This window comes from Dryobates pubescens, chromosome 26 (assembly GCF_014839835.1).
Source record: "Dryobates pubescens isolate bDryPub1 chromosome 26, bDryPub1.pri, whole genome shotgun sequence".
Taxonomy (NCBI): domain Eukaryota; kingdom Metazoa; phylum Chordata; class Aves; order Piciformes; family Picidae; genus Dryobates; species Dryobates pubescens.
This window is the reverse complement of record NC_071637.1, coordinates 7984297-7999975: the sequence shown is the minus strand read 5'-3', so window position 1 is coordinate 7999975 and position 15679 is coordinate 7984297. Positions and strand designations below refer to the sequence as shown.

The 15679-nt window shown below is 41.1% G+C and overlaps 2 protein-coding genes across 2 annotated transcripts; one reads left to right on the top strand and one right to left on the bottom strand.

Moving 5' to 3' along the window:
- Nucleotides 1-334: 334 nt before the first annotated feature.
- Nucleotides 335-1759, bottom strand: MOCS3 (molybdenum cofactor synthesis 3). The gene has a single exon (XM_009903227.2). It carries the CDS (start codon nucleotides 1757-1759, stop codon nucleotides 347-349), a length of 1413 nt encoding a protein of 470 aa, XP_009901529.2. The 3' UTR covers nucleotides 335-346.
- Nucleotides 1760-1867: 108 nt separating this feature from the next.
- Nucleotides 1868-11241, top strand: DPM1 (dolichyl-phosphate mannosyltransferase subunit 1, catalytic). Its single transcript, XM_054173620.1, has 9 exons — nucleotides 1868-2009; nucleotides 2868-2967; nucleotides 3760-3793; nucleotides 5776-5852; nucleotides 5981-6006; nucleotides 6808-6903; nucleotides 8359-8427; nucleotides 9134-9248; nucleotides 10814-11241. The coding sequence occupies exons 1-9, from the start codon at nucleotides 1903-1905 to the stop codon at nucleotides 10916-10918; spliced, it is 729 nt and encodes a 242-aa protein (XP_054029595.1). The 5' UTR covers nucleotides 1868-1902; the 3' UTR covers nucleotides 10919-11241.
- Nucleotides 11242-15679: the final 4438 nt, after the last annotated feature.

Genomic DNA, 15679 nt, shown 5'->3' with positions numbered 1-15679 from the left:
AATTAGGGGTCGTTCTCAATCATCACATGCACAATTCAGTAGGTATTCTAATTTTAGACTACTAAATAATAACCAAGAAGTGTTTATTTCCATGGAGAATTTCACATTTTATAAAAATCAGACATCTACAAAAACATGTTTTTGGGAAAAAAAAACAACAAAGATTACCATAAAAAAATAAAGCCCAAAAAAACTTGGTATGATAGATAGGGGATAGAAGGGACTTCCAAAGATCAAGTCATGTCCACCTCCTGTCATCCACACAAAATTGTCATCACAGAGAGGATGAAACTGTATGGAATTTACTATGATATTTTTTTGTTTAACTTTTTTCCACCATTTAAATCTAATACTGAGGAAATGTTGGGTCAATTTTAGTGGCCCAAGCCATGAGCCCCCCTTTAATATCCTTAGCTAACACAGAACCAAATTCTTTGACAGGCAACTCCTGGAGAATCCTTACAGCCTTCTGAGAGTCATTTCCTAATTTGCAAACAACATACACAGGAAAAGATGTCTGGCCATTAGTTCTTTGTTTTTCTTCACAAATTATTCTTTCCAAATATTCCAGATACTGTTCATCTTTTTCTTCCAATTTACTCAAAGGAATGTGGATGGCATGCACCAGGCGACAGATATCCACTTCCACCTGAGGACGAACATCTAACAACACATGAGGAACTTGCTCATCCAACAGTTTTTTGTATTCCTCTACAGATATCCTGTCTTTACTGGACAGCAGATGTAAAGTTCTACACTTGTCTGTTGCAGAAGAACCACAAAATGCTTCATAATCCTGAAGGCAGGTGACAGATGGATCATCGCCACAAACAGCACAGTCTGGTTTCTTTGATCTTAACTTGATGTTGCGAAATCTCCCTTCAAGAGCATCAAACATCAGCATGAACTTATTAAAGGAGGAACCTATTCCTGAAGCAATCTTCAGCACTTCCAAGGCCTGGATGCACCCCATGATGCCTGGCACAACACCCAGCACTCCCCCATCTGCACAGTTAGTCACTGTCTCTGGTGGAGGGGGCTTGGGGAAGAGACACCTGTAACACGGCCCTCCCTGGTAGTTGTACACAACTAGCTGCCCCTCCAGCCGGAGGGCACTGCCGGATACCAGGGGTTTCCCAGCCAGAACACAGGCGTCATTTACCAAGTACCTGGTGGGGACGTTGTCGGAACAGTCCGCGATGACATCATACTGCCGCACCAGCTCTAGGGCAGTACGAGGGCTCAGGGCACCGCAGTAGGGCACGTACTGTACGGTGGAGTTCAGCAGCCGCAGAGCTGCCGCGGCAGATATGGCCTTGGGGAGCCCTCGACGAGCCTCCCCGTGCAGCACCTGTCGGTGCAGGTTGCTCGTCTCCACCACGTCGTGATCCACCAGACCCAGGCGGCCAACACCGGCGGCAGCCAGGTACTGGGCCAGTGGGCACCCCAGGCCGCCGCAGCCCACCACGAGCACGGAGGAACGGGCCAGAAGCAGCTGTCCACGCACGCCCAGTTCAGGCAGCACCAGCTGCCGGCTGTACCGCAGAATATCGGCCGGGCTCAGAGAGGCCTGGGCGGGAAGAGGGGGAAGCTCGCCGGGAAAGGCTGCGGCACGCTCCTCGGGGGTCACAGCGGCCCCATCATCACCCACAGCACCCTCCACCAAGACGGCGGCCAGCCGCTCACGTAAACTACGCAGCTCCTGCTCCCGCTGGCAAATCTCAGCGGTCAACCGCGCCGCCTCCGCACAACCCGCCATGGTTACGCGAGGAGCAAGCGGAACAATGCGCCACTTCCGCTTCCGGCGGCCCGCCCCCAGCGATAGGGCGGTTCCGGCCGCGCCGCGGGCACTGATTGGCTGCGGCGCGCCCCCGCCGGTTCCGGGTGCGTCAGCGCGCCGATATGGCAGCCGGCAGCATCGACAAGTTTTCGGTACTGCTGCCCACCTACAATGAGCGAGAGAACCTGCCCCTTGTCGTATGGCTTCTGGCGCGCACCTTCGAGGAGAGGTACCGGCTGCAGTGGGTGGGGATGCCGTGGCCCGGGTTGGAGGCAATGTGGGGATTAAGCGTCATGGGGTCCCTGCACAGGCTGGCGCTGAGCTCCGTCCCTCCGCCTGGACCAGGTGCGAGCTGCCGCTCTGCGGAAGAGAGGACGCTGGCAGCCTCCTTGCGAGAGACGGTTCTCAGACCTGCAGGGAAAAGCTGCTGTACCAGCATGGGATGAAAGTGCCCCTTCGGGCGCAGCTGGCAGCTGGTGAGGAACGGGCTCAGTGGCGGCTTAAACACCCTCGGTGTGAGGTTTGATAGAGCGGAGTTGTGCACAGCTGAGCCAGGGAATACACCTCCGTAAAGCTTACACAGTGACATCATACTGTAAAGTAAACGCGTTATCCATAGTATGTAATTAGTGATGGAAGATATCTGTCCTGCAGCAAAGAGCACTTCTCGACGTTAATTAGTGAAACAGAGTGACCCTAATCAGGTCTGGCATGTGCTCTGATCTGTTCTGCACCGGCTCCTGTAGAAAGCCCTGCCAGGTGAGGGCACAAAAGCCATTTTAGGCTTTCACCTTTCACAGTCACAAGGCTAGAGCTGAATGCTGCAGGAACGCTGGCGTAATGGGGAGGTTTATATTGCTGCAGTGTGCTATGAAGCAATTGCAGCTTGAGACCAGAAATAGTGACATTGAGTCATGTTTTATTGCAATGAGCATAGTCTGAGAGCTCTAACAGTAACTATAGCTCATATCTCTAACGGCCAGAGAAGCACTTTGTATTCTGTTCTTCAATTTCAAGCTTTTCAAAATGACATAGGTACTGAAATTGGATTTTCCATTTGTTCATTTAAAAATATTTCTAATTTCAGTGGAAACAATTATGAAATTATCATCATAGATGATGGAAGCCCAGATGGGACACAGGAAGTTGCTGAACAATTGGAAAAGATCTATGGATCAGATAAAATAGTGAGTTGTATATTCTGTGTTTTTGCATTTTTATCCTATTGAAAAGTACTTGGAAGTCCTTAGAGAACTGGAATGGAGTCCCTGGATTTTGCACTGTCTTCACAGCCTTGAACAAGTTATTTAAGTGCTGCACACCACTTTACACAGATGTAAAACTGCAGTAGTTGTGCAGTTGCTTAGCAGCATTAAGAACTAATATGCAGAATGGTGAATGAGTATTGGCACCATTTTTTGCAATACTTTGTGCATTGCTGTGCTATTGAGTAATGACTACTGGTGGTGGTTCCTGTACTTTGTGCATGCCTGAGGGAGTGATGAGGTTTGGATAAACTTTAATTTCATTTTAAGTGGCTGCAGTAGTAGGGAGATTGGAGAGATGAAAGCTAGTCTGGCCTTGTGATTTATTTTTAATCTGTCTAGTTGCATTCCTTGATAACAGAACTTTTTAATATATTCTGTATAACCATCAGTTAGACACAAGATAGTGTCATTTATTTTGTCTTGTGTCAATCAGCTGGGATTTGACATTAGGTCAAGGGGGTTTTCCTGATTTTGGGGGGAGTTTATTTATTTATTAACCTGAAATTCTTTTCTTGGTTTCCTGAGCAAAAACCATTGTTCTGATTTGTGCTCAGGAGCCAACTAGATTTCTAAGCATGAAAAGTACATTTAAAGTTGTTTTCATACCTTCAGAATAGCAATTTTAAGGTGTCACTGAAATTAGTTAAAAGCTGTACCTCAAGTAATATATGATTATTTTAATATATGTGTTTATTTTAATACATCCTGCAGCTTCTAAGACCCAGGGCAAGAAAATTGGGCCTTGGTAAGTCCTGATGGTAATAAATCAATTCCAATGTATTAATTGATTATAATATATAAAGTTTCAGGGGGAAAAAAATCACAGTAAAGCTTAGGATATGTTAATCAAGTTTGTCATTATTTAATTAAGAAAAAGCAGATATCCTAGGAAGCCATAATTGACATTAAAATTTGTGGTATGGAAACAACCTTAAAATAAACCAGACCTATTTGCATCTGTTAAGATTCATATTGCATCCTTATCCCTCCTCTCTTAAAATAGGAATGGAGAAAATGATAAAATGCAATACCTGGTTTGATTTCTTGCTAAAAGTCTTGGCAACCCCCAGCTCCTTGGGCTGGTAAAACATTCTGGAGTGTCTTGTGTACTGAGTTCTCCAGTCCTGTCAACAAAAATGAAACTTTGATACTGAATTGTCTATTGAAATTCAGCTTTCTGCACTTTTTTCCTACATCCCTCATTTATCTAAGGAACTGCAAAAGGTTTCCATACCTCTGTCTTCTGCTTTTCCTTCATCATTTGTAATTATTTGCCCAGTATTATGGCTTAAACCTGAGCACAGTTAAATTTTTCATTTACCATATTTCCTGATTTTGTACAAGAACCAAATCTGTGCTGCTCCTACTGTGTAACTTTGCAAACAACATGGACAAGAAAGGCAATACAGAGTTGTTCATTAAGTAGCTCAGTTTCCTGGGAGAGTGCCTGCCAAGGATATCAGCTGAGTGTAGGGTTTTTCTTCAGTTTTATACATTCCTGGTGAAGTTAATGGCAAGACTCTAGCAATTTGGATTAGTGAGGAGCATGTGCCATTTATTCTGCTGTGCTGCCATACTGTCTGTGGAAGCAGTACTGTCTTTGAATGATGTGACTTGGGTTAGAAACTGCACTGTTGAGAAAAACTTTAAGATGAGGACTTGTTCCAGCTCACACTAAGATAGTTACACCAGCTCATACAGGACAAAGAACATGCAACAAAATAGAAGTTAGGAAGAAATTGTACACAGAGAGAGTGATTGCCCATTGGAATGGGCTGCCTGGGGAGGTGGTGGAGTCACCATCATTGGAGGTGTTTAGGAGGAGACTTGATAGGGTGCTTGGTGCCATGGTTTAGTTGATTAGGTGGTGTTGGATGATAGGTTGGACACAATGATCTCGAAGGTCTCTTCCAACCTCGTTTAGTCTATTCTAAAATAAGAAAAAAAACCATACTGTCTCTAGATTTGGTTTCAGGATATAATTCATGGTACCAAGGAGAACAAAGCAAAATCTGTGTACTACTAATAGTAAATCCTGCATCTAGAAAGCAAGTTTTTTAACTGCCAGTGATTATTTTGCTGTCTGTGTCCTATTTCCAGTTTTCTGGGGCTTACAGAGCCTATGGCCCTTCTGGAAATATGATTTCAGATAGTGTCCCACTTAGCAAGTCCTATTTCTCTCAGCATTTCTAGTGCAGTAGGGTTTGCTGCTGAATAGAATAGACCAGACCAGGTTGGAAGAGACCTTCAAGATCATCGCGTCCAACCTATCAACCAATCCAACACCACCGAATCAACTAACCCATGGCACCAAGCACCCCATCAAGTCTCCTCCTAAACACCTCCAGTGATGGTGACTCCACCACCTCCCCAGGCAGCCCATTCCAATGGGCAATCACTCTCTCTGTATAGAACTTCTTCCTAACATCCAACCTAAACCTCCCCTGGTGCAGCCTGAGACTGTGTCCTCTTGTTCTGGTACTGGCTGCCTGGTAGAAGAGACCAACATCCGCCTGTCTACGTTTGTGTTTATAAAACCTAGCACTGAAATTGTAGGGCTGAGGAAAAATAATGTTTGACTCCTGAAACATCATTTAAAACATACATTTTAGTAGTTTTTTGTTGATCCTCTTCTAAAATAACTTGGAGATTTTAGGAAGTGAATACTGTGCCTCAGTAACTGCATATGTTACAACAAGAAAATTGTTCCTGTGCTGTTTCCACCAGGCACTGCTTATATTCATGGAATGAAGCATGCCACTGGGAATTTTATTGTTATTATGGATGCTGACCTTTCTCACCATGTAAGTTTGTATTTTATGTACTGTGATTTTAATCTAATAATTAAGTTTGTTGTGTTGCTTGTTGGTTTTGTTGGTTTTTTTTACCCCCACCCCTTTCTCTTTTCTAATCTCTTTTCCTTCCATTTCAGCCAAAATTTATTCCAGAATTTATCAGGTAAGTTTCAATTGCCATATGAGAGAATGACTTCTGAAGACTTACTGTTGGATAGTGATACTTGAAAGCTTTATATTTGTGTATAGCTGTAGTCATAGTAAGAAAATTAGCAAGGCAAGAATTCAAGTAAAAGTGATTGGACCTCATTAGATTTGTCCTAAAACCATCCAGTTCCTACTGGAGGAAAAATACTCAAGTTTCAAGTAACAGAGAGCATGTGTGGCTGAGTACTTCCCTTCCTTGTAATGGCTGTTAAGCTTTGAAAAGCATATATAAATGTCACTATCTAATTCCAATCATTTCATCATATGTGGTGTAGGGATACTGAACAGAGGACCTTGTCCTGGCTTGTTTTCCTACCTCTTACCTCCCTGTAACATTCAGTTGGTGAGAAAGAGCCAACAGGCATTGTGGCCTGAGGGTAGCACTCTAATTCTCAACTTCCTAGCTTAGTAGTACTGGAGGCTGTAATTTTAGGTAAGGTTCTGCAGCAGTCAGGCAGAGTATGGACAGATAGGTCCAGACTTCTCTCCCCCTTACTATGGGTTTGTGTAAATTAAATATGAAATCTGTATTTAAAACAATCCTGTCATTTATACTAGAGAGACTTTAAAAATACATAAGCTGATCTTTCTGAATTATTTATGAAGTAGCCTATGAAATTCTGTGATGTAGTTGGGAGGATTATGGAATTTATGCAAAAGTTTATAAAATACTGACTTTGTACTTTGATTATTCTTATTGTGAAACTTGTGCTGTCTTCATACAAATGTTCTTCCTGGTAAAACCAATTGTTTGTAGAAAGCAGAAAGAAGGCAATTTTGATATCGTCTCTGGCACAAGGTACAAAGGAAATGGAGGAGTATATGGCTGGGATTTGAAAAGAAAATTAATCAGGTTAGTATTTTTCTAGGTATTTACAGATAAATTTGTTATTTAGAGAGAATAATTCCAAGTACTTGATCTGTGTGAGGTGAACTGAATCTTTAGTCAATAGTACTGGGTACTGCAAAATTGTATGAAATGCTGGAAGCATGCATGATCTCCAGATTCCTTGGTTAAAACCCCTCAAGAAAGATCACAATGATGTGACTGGGCTCAAGAAACTGGCTGGAGCAGTGAACAAATCCTTATGGCTTCTGGTTGGGACAGTCCTTCAGCTTTATCATCCAAAGAATGAGCTGAGATTATAACACTTCTGTCAAGATTAAGAGGCACGTTTAATTAGTTGTAATGGGCCTCTCCCTAAAGAGTAAATCCCTGGCTGAACCCCTCTGTTGACACTTTGATTTGTCCTGAGTTCAGAATTGTCTGACACAATCTGAGTCAATAAGTCATTCCTTAGACCTTACTGGAAAAGAGTTACATGACACTAGGGAGAGGTTTCACCCAAAAGCAAGAGGAAAACTCCTGTCAGGGTTGTATAAGCATAGCGGGGCTGGCATCTCAGGTTTACAGGGACTTGCAGATTTTGAGGAGGTAATGGGGAAGTTTCTGCACAGACTTTCTCTCTTACACTTATGTAAGTGGATAGGCTTAAATTAAAGGTGATTGGTATGTTACTGTAAAAAATGGGGAGCAGAACTTGTGTTACCAGTCTGATCTGGAGATGGTATCACAGGGACTGTATGTGGGTTTCTCCTGGGTTTTTATGGCTGGAATAAATGCTCATACTTTTGTGACTATACATTCAAAATGGGAGAGCTAAATAGACATTACAGAAGTATCCCTTTACATCATACTGGACAAGGTAATGGACCTGCTGTTCTTACCAATGCATAATACATCCCTCAGCAAAACAGTTGTGACTGACTTTTTGGTCTCACAATATTTTTTCATCAGTGCAGCTTATCCTTATCACACTGTGAAAGCAATGTAAACCAAAACTGATCCTTGATTTTCCAAATCCAAGTTTCCCATTTGTCCTGGAATCAGTTTTATTCTCCACTTACACTGAATGTTGGTCAGAATTAAAATGTGGGTTTGACTGTTCTCAGGTTTTTTCTTTTGTGTTGTAGCAGTGTGTAGATGTTATGCCAGTTCTACCATAAAGACCCAGATTATAAGCTTCAGTTAGAAAAATCATGTTCTCCTTCATGGAGAAGTTCTACAATCTACTAATCACTTACATTTGAAAAAGAAAATGTTGGGGTTTAATTTTAACGTTCTATGGTTCTGTCATTTATTAGTCAAATCTAGCAATGAAAACTTACTGGAAATAGAATCATTTAATAAATAAAAGATTTGGGGGTTTTGCTAGGAAGATGAGATTTACTTATTTTCTGGAAATCCTGCTTGATCTTTCTGAATTGTGTCCTGAGTAATTTTGACACTCCTTGTGTTCTTCCACAGTCGTGGTGCCAATTTTCTAACGCAAGTTTTGCTGAGACCAGGTGCATCAGACTTAACAGGAAGTTTCAGGTATGGCTCTGGCTTGTAATTAATGAAATTATTTGAAATTAAGAAACTGCTGACAAGGAACTGGAGTAAGAACAGACTTTTTCTGTGGAGTGTTTGGAAATGAGGCTAATGAGAGGCCTCAAGCACAAGCCCTGCGAGGAGAGGCTGAGGGAGCTGGGATTGTTTAGCCTGGAGAAGAGGAGGCTCAGGGGAGACCTTATTGCTGTCTACAACTACCTGAAGGGTGGTTGCAGCCAGGAGGGGGTTGGTCTCTTCTCCCAAGCAACCAGCACCAGAACAAGAGGACACAGTCTCAAGGTGCACCAGGGGAAGTTTAGGCTCGAGGTGAGTAGAAAGTTCTTCACAGAGAGAGTTGTTGGCCATTAGAATGTGCTGCCCAGGGAGGTGGTGGAGTCGCTGTCCCTGGAGGTGTTCAAGAGGGGATTGGATGTGGCACTTGGTGCCATGGTCTAGTAGTCCTGAGGTGTTGGGTGACAGGTTGGACTTGATGATCTTTGAGGTCTTTTCCAACCTTGTTGATTCTATGAAAAGGTGTAAGAAATCAGACTAAACTACAAGAACTGTCGCTCCTATGATTTTGTTGAAGTTGGTTTGGTTTGTTTCAAGTAGTGATGAGTTGAGTGAGTTAAGATTCCTATACCATGTCTTGATTTCCAACGTTCAGAAATTGTGGTTCAGGTTTCATTTTTTTCTGAATTGTTTGCAGGTTATACAGAAAGGAAGTCTTACAGAAACTAATGGAAAAGTGTGTTTCTAAAGGATATGTCTTCCAGATGGAGATGATTGTTCGGGCTCGACAGTTAGGCTTTACTATCGGAGAGGTATGGTAAAGATTGTGTTAAGTAATATTGTGCTTCCATTTAATTGTAGATACAAATTACTGGGAGCATAGGAAATTTTGTGCATTTCCAAGGAGAAGCAAGATTGCAAAACTGATAAAAGAAGGTGCATATTTGGAACTCTATTTTTCCAGCTTTTCACAGTCAATATCAGATCTGGAGGTGCACTTACTCTCCTGGCTGATTGTCTTTGCAGATCCTTCCGTTTCCCATTGCCATTTCTTTAGCTGCATACAGTTTTACAAGACCTTTCAGAGGAGGAAAAAGTTAAAATATGCTGAAATAATTTTGTTTTCTTCAGCAGCCTGATTATATTTCAGTTATTCTTTTTTTTTTGTCCTTTATTACCTTATATTCCAACTTTCCAGCTATCACTAATTTCTGCTTCTCAACTCTGAATGTGCTGTCTAAAGTCAGAGAAAAAGGAACTCAAAATTGTCAGATCCTATGTTTCTGCCCTTTATATTTCATTCAACTGATCTTGCTGGTGTCTTTAAAGGTGGTTCACTGGAATTCTCTCTGCAGTCAGGAGATGTCACTTCTGACATACTGAACTGACTACACACTCGCTAATTTCCATCCATGCCCTGTAGATCAGCTGTTTATAGTTGCCTGGATGCTTACTGGGATCATCAAAGGGATGCCAGAGTCATTGTTGAGTCTATCTGCATGCCTTTGTAGGTGTCTTCTTACAGTCTTCTTGCCCTGGATTCTCTTCTGCCATGAACTGATGGGCAAGAATTGGGAGAAATCCTCAACTCTGGCACAGATGCAAGGGTGTGGTGATTTCTGTGTTCCACTTGCCAGATGATTTCTGGATGCAGCTGCCAGCAGAACACTAAGCCAGTTTTTTTAATCACTTCTGCAAATGCTGTTCTTTATTTTAGCCCCTGAAGTGTTTCAGTTTTGCTTACAAACATGTATGGAAATTGTTGAATATTCTGAAACAGTGTCGGCAGAATGTTCTGTCATGCAGAAAGCTGCATGTTCCTAACATATGAGTAGTGAAATAATCTGGACAGTATGATCACTTTGAGGAAACCAAAATTAGTGTTTTAAGTGTCCACTGATCCTGTAAATAATCTATTAAATGGTCAAAGACTGATAAAGACAGGTATTGCTTGTACAATATGCACTAACTGCCATATTCAGATGACATCTGGCTAGTGGTAAGGCTGAGCAGAATGCTGCTACATGGTGGTGGGAGATTCCTGCCTTCCTGAGGCATTGACTCAAAGGTACTGAATTTAGCTAACCCCCAGACTTTTAGTACACTTTAACTATTTTGTTCTGACTATTTTATCATCCAGCCACTGCATAATGTCTTTGCATGATATTTAAAGGTCATAAACCCAAATAGTTCCATGTTTCCTCGGTAAGGGGCAACATTAAAGCCACAGGTAAGAACTGACACAAAGGAAGCCAATCTGGTGTTTGTCTTCTTCCCATGTCTGAATGTGCTGTAGTTCAAAGGTCATTCTTTTGTTTATAGAAGGCCTGATCATTTAGGTTTTGAACCTTAAAAAGAGTTTTGCTTGTTTCAACAGGTTCCTATTTCATTTGTGGACCGTGTCTATGGAGAATCTAAACTGGGAGGCAATGAAATAGTCTCCTTCTTAAAAGGACTCTTGACCTTATTTGCTACAACATGATAATCTACCCTAAATGAAGTTCTTTAGAAAACAGCTTTCTGGTGTCAGTGTGATTTTAAGTTTGATAACTTGTATAGAAGAGTTGATTATAAACTAACAATACTACAAACCACCATAATAAAGTAAATATGTTGCATCCAAAACTTCTTTCAATGGACTGTATGCTGAACTAAAAACTAATAAAGCTTGATTCTATTTTTGTAAAAAAAAAAAAAATGAAGTCTTTAATAAAGAACACAAAGCTAAATGATTGTTTGCATTAGAAATAAATCATGCAGCAGAAGCTAAAGATGATTTTGAAATAAAGGCAAGTAAGGACATTTAAAAACAAGTGACAGAATTGCAAAATCCTATCTTTGTTTCTGTGGTTTGCATGTATTTTAAATGCAGGCAAATTAGTTCCCTCTCTTTCCTCAGCACACAGCCACACACATCTTGAAGCAGACTCACACAGGAGTTTCTAGAGACCTGACAGTAGCTGGTGTAGCTTAAGTGCCAACAGGGATGTGTACAGTGATTCGTTCTTGGTGAAACTACTCCTAGACTGGAAAGGAGGAATGTTCTTGGGATAAGGAAGAGAGCTGTATGTGTGGAATAAATCTGTATTTGGTGTGTTACTCTAGAAGCAGATGATTCCCTTTTCCTATTTTCTTCAGAAACTAAACATTTTTAGAATCTATAAAACAGGACTGGGACATCTCACCCACCTTTGGGGTGACAGAAGACACAATTCACCTCACTGCAGGCATTTCAGAAATGCTTAGGCCAAATAAGTTTGCAATGTGAGATTTCTTTGTTCCCCATCCAGAGTACTATTACTTTTTGTCTCACTGTTTGATAAAACCAGAACTCTTAACTTGTGAAGCCCTTGTAATTAAATATGCACTTGGTGGGAGGAGGGAAGAAGTGAGAGAATGAAATTATTCTGATAATGGCTTTATATACATGAAAAATTTCCTCATGGGGGGTGTGTGTGGGTAGTTCTTTGAATACCTGTATCAGAAAATTAAATGGTAGGAGAGGAGAACCAACAGTGTCTTGCAAATGATGGCTATTTGGCTTGTATTTGTCTGCATTCCTTTATTACCCTAGATAGATACAATGGTTAATATTTAGGAAGTCTGTAGATAAAAGATAAATTCATATTTTAGACATTTATCACACTCAGTAACAAAAATTAATCACAGAGAAGTTTAAAACAAAAGCTAGTGGACTGTTTTAGAGCTATTCCTTTGCTCTTTAGTGAAGTTGTGCAGATTCTGATAGTTTTCTTGTTTCTGAGTATTCAGAACAAACATGTCATATTTAATTTACCTTAAAATAGTAATTAAGAAGTAGCATTAAGGTTTTGAATCTACCTGTAACTGGATTACACTGACTTAAATGTACATTTTGTGACATGTGTCTGTGCTTTTCCAGCAAATCCTATAATTTCATTTGGTGCAGAAATAAGGTCTTCAAGCCACTGAAATCACCAGTGAATAGGCTTCCTCTGTTTACCTTTTGTTTGAAAGTTTCATTGCTAAACTCAACTTGTTAAATTGAAAACAGGTACAAAATTCTAATGACCAAAGAGTGAGTTTTTAGGTGTTTATTCAACTTTACATACCATTGAAAGCCATCTGCTAGGACACAAATTAAGCCTCAGCAAGATCATATTTTTCTCAGACTTCATGTAGTGATATATAGCTGAAATCCATTCTATTAGTTATTCATCATCTAATTGCTGTGAATGATTTAGATGTGTGTGGTGCCTACTCTTTAACTATGAAAATGAGCTGGTACATCTCCTTCATTTATCTGTTTATATGATTAGGTCTGGAGCAAGGTGCATTTACATATCAATTAGCCTATTCTGTGTGCTTCGGTATGGGAAAGTTTGAAATGTGACAGGGCTTTATTCAGATTTTACATAAATAGTTAATTATTGTGCTTAAAGGCAATGGTATTTGAGTTATCAAAGAAGAAGTGCTATAAAGAAGCAAAGAAAAGCTTTTATGGTATCAGGGCACAAGTGGACATTGCATAAGATTTCATGAAACGAGAAGAGGTCGCAAGAGTACAACTGCCTTCAGTAGAATCATAGAACGCTAGGGGTTGGAAGGGACCCCTGGAGGTAGAGTCCAGCCCCCCTGCAAAGCAGGAACACATAGGGTAGGTCCCACAGGAATGCATACAGGCAGGTTTTGAAGATCTCTATAGAGACGGAGACTCCACAACTTCTCTGGGCAGCTTGCTGCAGGGCTCCATCACTCCCAGTAAAAATATTCTTTCTCATGTTGAGATGGAATTCCCCATGACTGACTTTATGTCCATTGCCCCTCTCCTTTCACTGGGTATCATGGAAAAGAGACTGGCTTCTTCCTCCTGTCAGCCACCCTTCAGATATTTGTAGATGTTGATAAGGTCCCCTCTAAGCCTTCTCCAGACTAAACCCCCAAATCTTTCAGTTTTTCCTCATGAGAGAGATTCTCCAAGTCCTTTCCTCATCCTCTAGCTCTCTGTTGAACTTTCTCCAGTAGTTCCGTGTCCTCTTGAACTGGAGAGCCTAGAACTGTACACAGTACTCCAGATGTGGTGTAACAATAATGCACACCAATCTGCTTGTAGAAAGCATGACTGAAAGAAGCCAACAGATCCAGTGGGAAAAAGCAGAATTAAGCACATACAGGCTTTCCTCAAGTTGGTGGAATATATATACACAGACATGCATATTTCACAGTTTATACCATGAGAGCCATCTGGCTTTGGTTTGGTTTTTTCCTAGCAAAAAGACTTTCATGAAAAAGCAGGGACCCGGGCTGCACATAACTCAGGGAATGCTGAATGCACTTTCAAAAGTTGTCTTGCAGTAAGTTTTCAAAGCCCGAACTCCAGAAGAGTTAATTCCTCTTTGTGCACCGAACCCTCCATGCACTTATGGAGGGGAGAATCACAAAATACTATTCTCTTAACATGAAGTGAAAAACAAAATAGAATCTTTGCCCAGAACTGGCCTAAACCACCTTTCACCCTGCACAACTTTCTTTCCAATGAGTTTCTCCACTGAGGTGACTAAAACCATCTAGTTCTAAAGTACTCCCTGTCTTTGAGCACTTGGATCTGGCACTGCAGGACCTCACCAGTACTTAAGCCTTGTTCTGTACGTAGAAAAACATTGCAAAGACTAGCTCCAAGACTGGATTCTATCACCTCTGTGAGAATTAATGAAAAATAAAGACTGTCATACTGTAACCAGTGGTCAGAGGTCCAATAGAGGTCCTGCTCTAATATAGCTAATATCTTTTGAGCAAATAATGGTATGAAATAACCATGATGCAGGGCAACTTGAACTGGTTTTGGCTTTAGCAGAAATTCTTTTCAGTTAATTAAATTTGTTCTCAGCTTCTTTTAATTGAGCCTCTTTGTCTTTGAAGACCACCTATGGCAATTCTTAACATAAATCCCAAAAATAGGGAAGAATGGCTTCTGACGTAAGAAGGAGGTGATGAGGAATGGCCATGCAATCTTATACAGTACTCAACAATGGATGCAAAATGACAGCAACAATGAAACATGGCTAGTATGAACTTTGCCAAATACACCATCAGCAATACAGGGTCTCACTGAAGCCAGAGGTCAAGAAGGACTCTTTATAATTTAGTATAGTGATATGACGAGAGGTAACTGGTTTAGATTCGGTATTAGGAAGAAATTTTTCACTGTGAGAGTGATAAGACACTAGAACAAGTTGTCCAGAGAAGTTGTGGATGCCCTGGAACCGTTCAAGACCAGGTTGGAATAGGCTTGGAGCAACCTGACTGAGTGGAAGGTGTCCCTGCCCATGGCAGGGGGGATGGAACTGGAAGACAGATCGCTTCCAATCCAAACCATTCTATGGTTCTAGTATTGCATTTCTTATTTCTTGTGTCCCATTTTATTTTTCCTATTACTTCACAGACTCAGTCTTGTCTTTCTCAGAGAAGCCACATCACACCTTGCTATTCTCCAAATGTCAGTGGCAGACTATAGTAGAACACCAGTCCTATGGTAATCTTTAGAGGTCAGGTGCCTAGAAGTCCATACAATGTATTAACTATTCCTGTACTGTAATGCCATTTATATAGTGGCATTTTAGTTTGCAATTCCTTTTGTAACACCACTGCAATACTCTGCCTTGTTTTGGCTACCACAAAACACTGACTTGACATTTACATGGAATTTTTCATTTTATGTCACTGGTTTTGCAGTTCCACATAAATCAGCTTTTCTTAATTACATCCATATTCATTTCCTATGAAGGCACAAATACTCTGCTAATGTACTTTCTCTATTATACTTAGGAATCTGTGCCTGCAAGCACTCAATCACTTGGCAAGAACAGGAGCTTTAATTCCTTCCTGGCTTAAATCAGTATATAATGTGGATATATTTGTTTGGGCATGTTTAATGAAGAGAGGGAAGGAGGTAACTCAGATTATGCACCAGTAATAGTCACTTTCACCTGAGTGGCAAAGTGATGACCTTCACTGGCAGACAGACAAGGCTCTGGGAAGGTCTCTTGTTCTGTGATTGTGAGCTAGATATTCAATGTGCTGTATGAAAAATCCTACACAGCAGGCTCAGTCATTCAGACCCATTAGACAGCCAAAGCGTGCCAGATTTGAAGCGTGCAGTCCCAACAGTTGAAGTTAAAGAATGGGTCATGGACTTTTGCATGGCATGTCATTAAGATTACCCTTGACCTGTTTGATGCTTGAACTCTGGTTTAAGAGTACTTCT

Coding starts and splice junctions, on each gene's coding strand:
- DPM1 (XM_054173620.1), top strand. CDS start 1,903: ATGGCAGCCGGCAGCATCGACAAGTTTTCGGTACTGCTGCCCACCTAC. Junction 2,968..3,759: donor TCTATGGATCAGATAAAATA/GTGAGTTGTATA, acceptor TACATCCTGCAG/CTTCTAAGACCCAGGGCAAG. Junction 6,007..6,807: donor TTTATTCCAGAATTTATCAG/GTAAGTTTCAAT, acceptor AATTGTTTGTAG/AAAGCAGAAAGAAGGCAATT.
- MOCS3 (XM_009903227.2), bottom strand. CDS start 1,759: ATGGCGGGTTGTGCGGAGGCGGCGCGGTTGACCGCTGAGATTTGCCAG.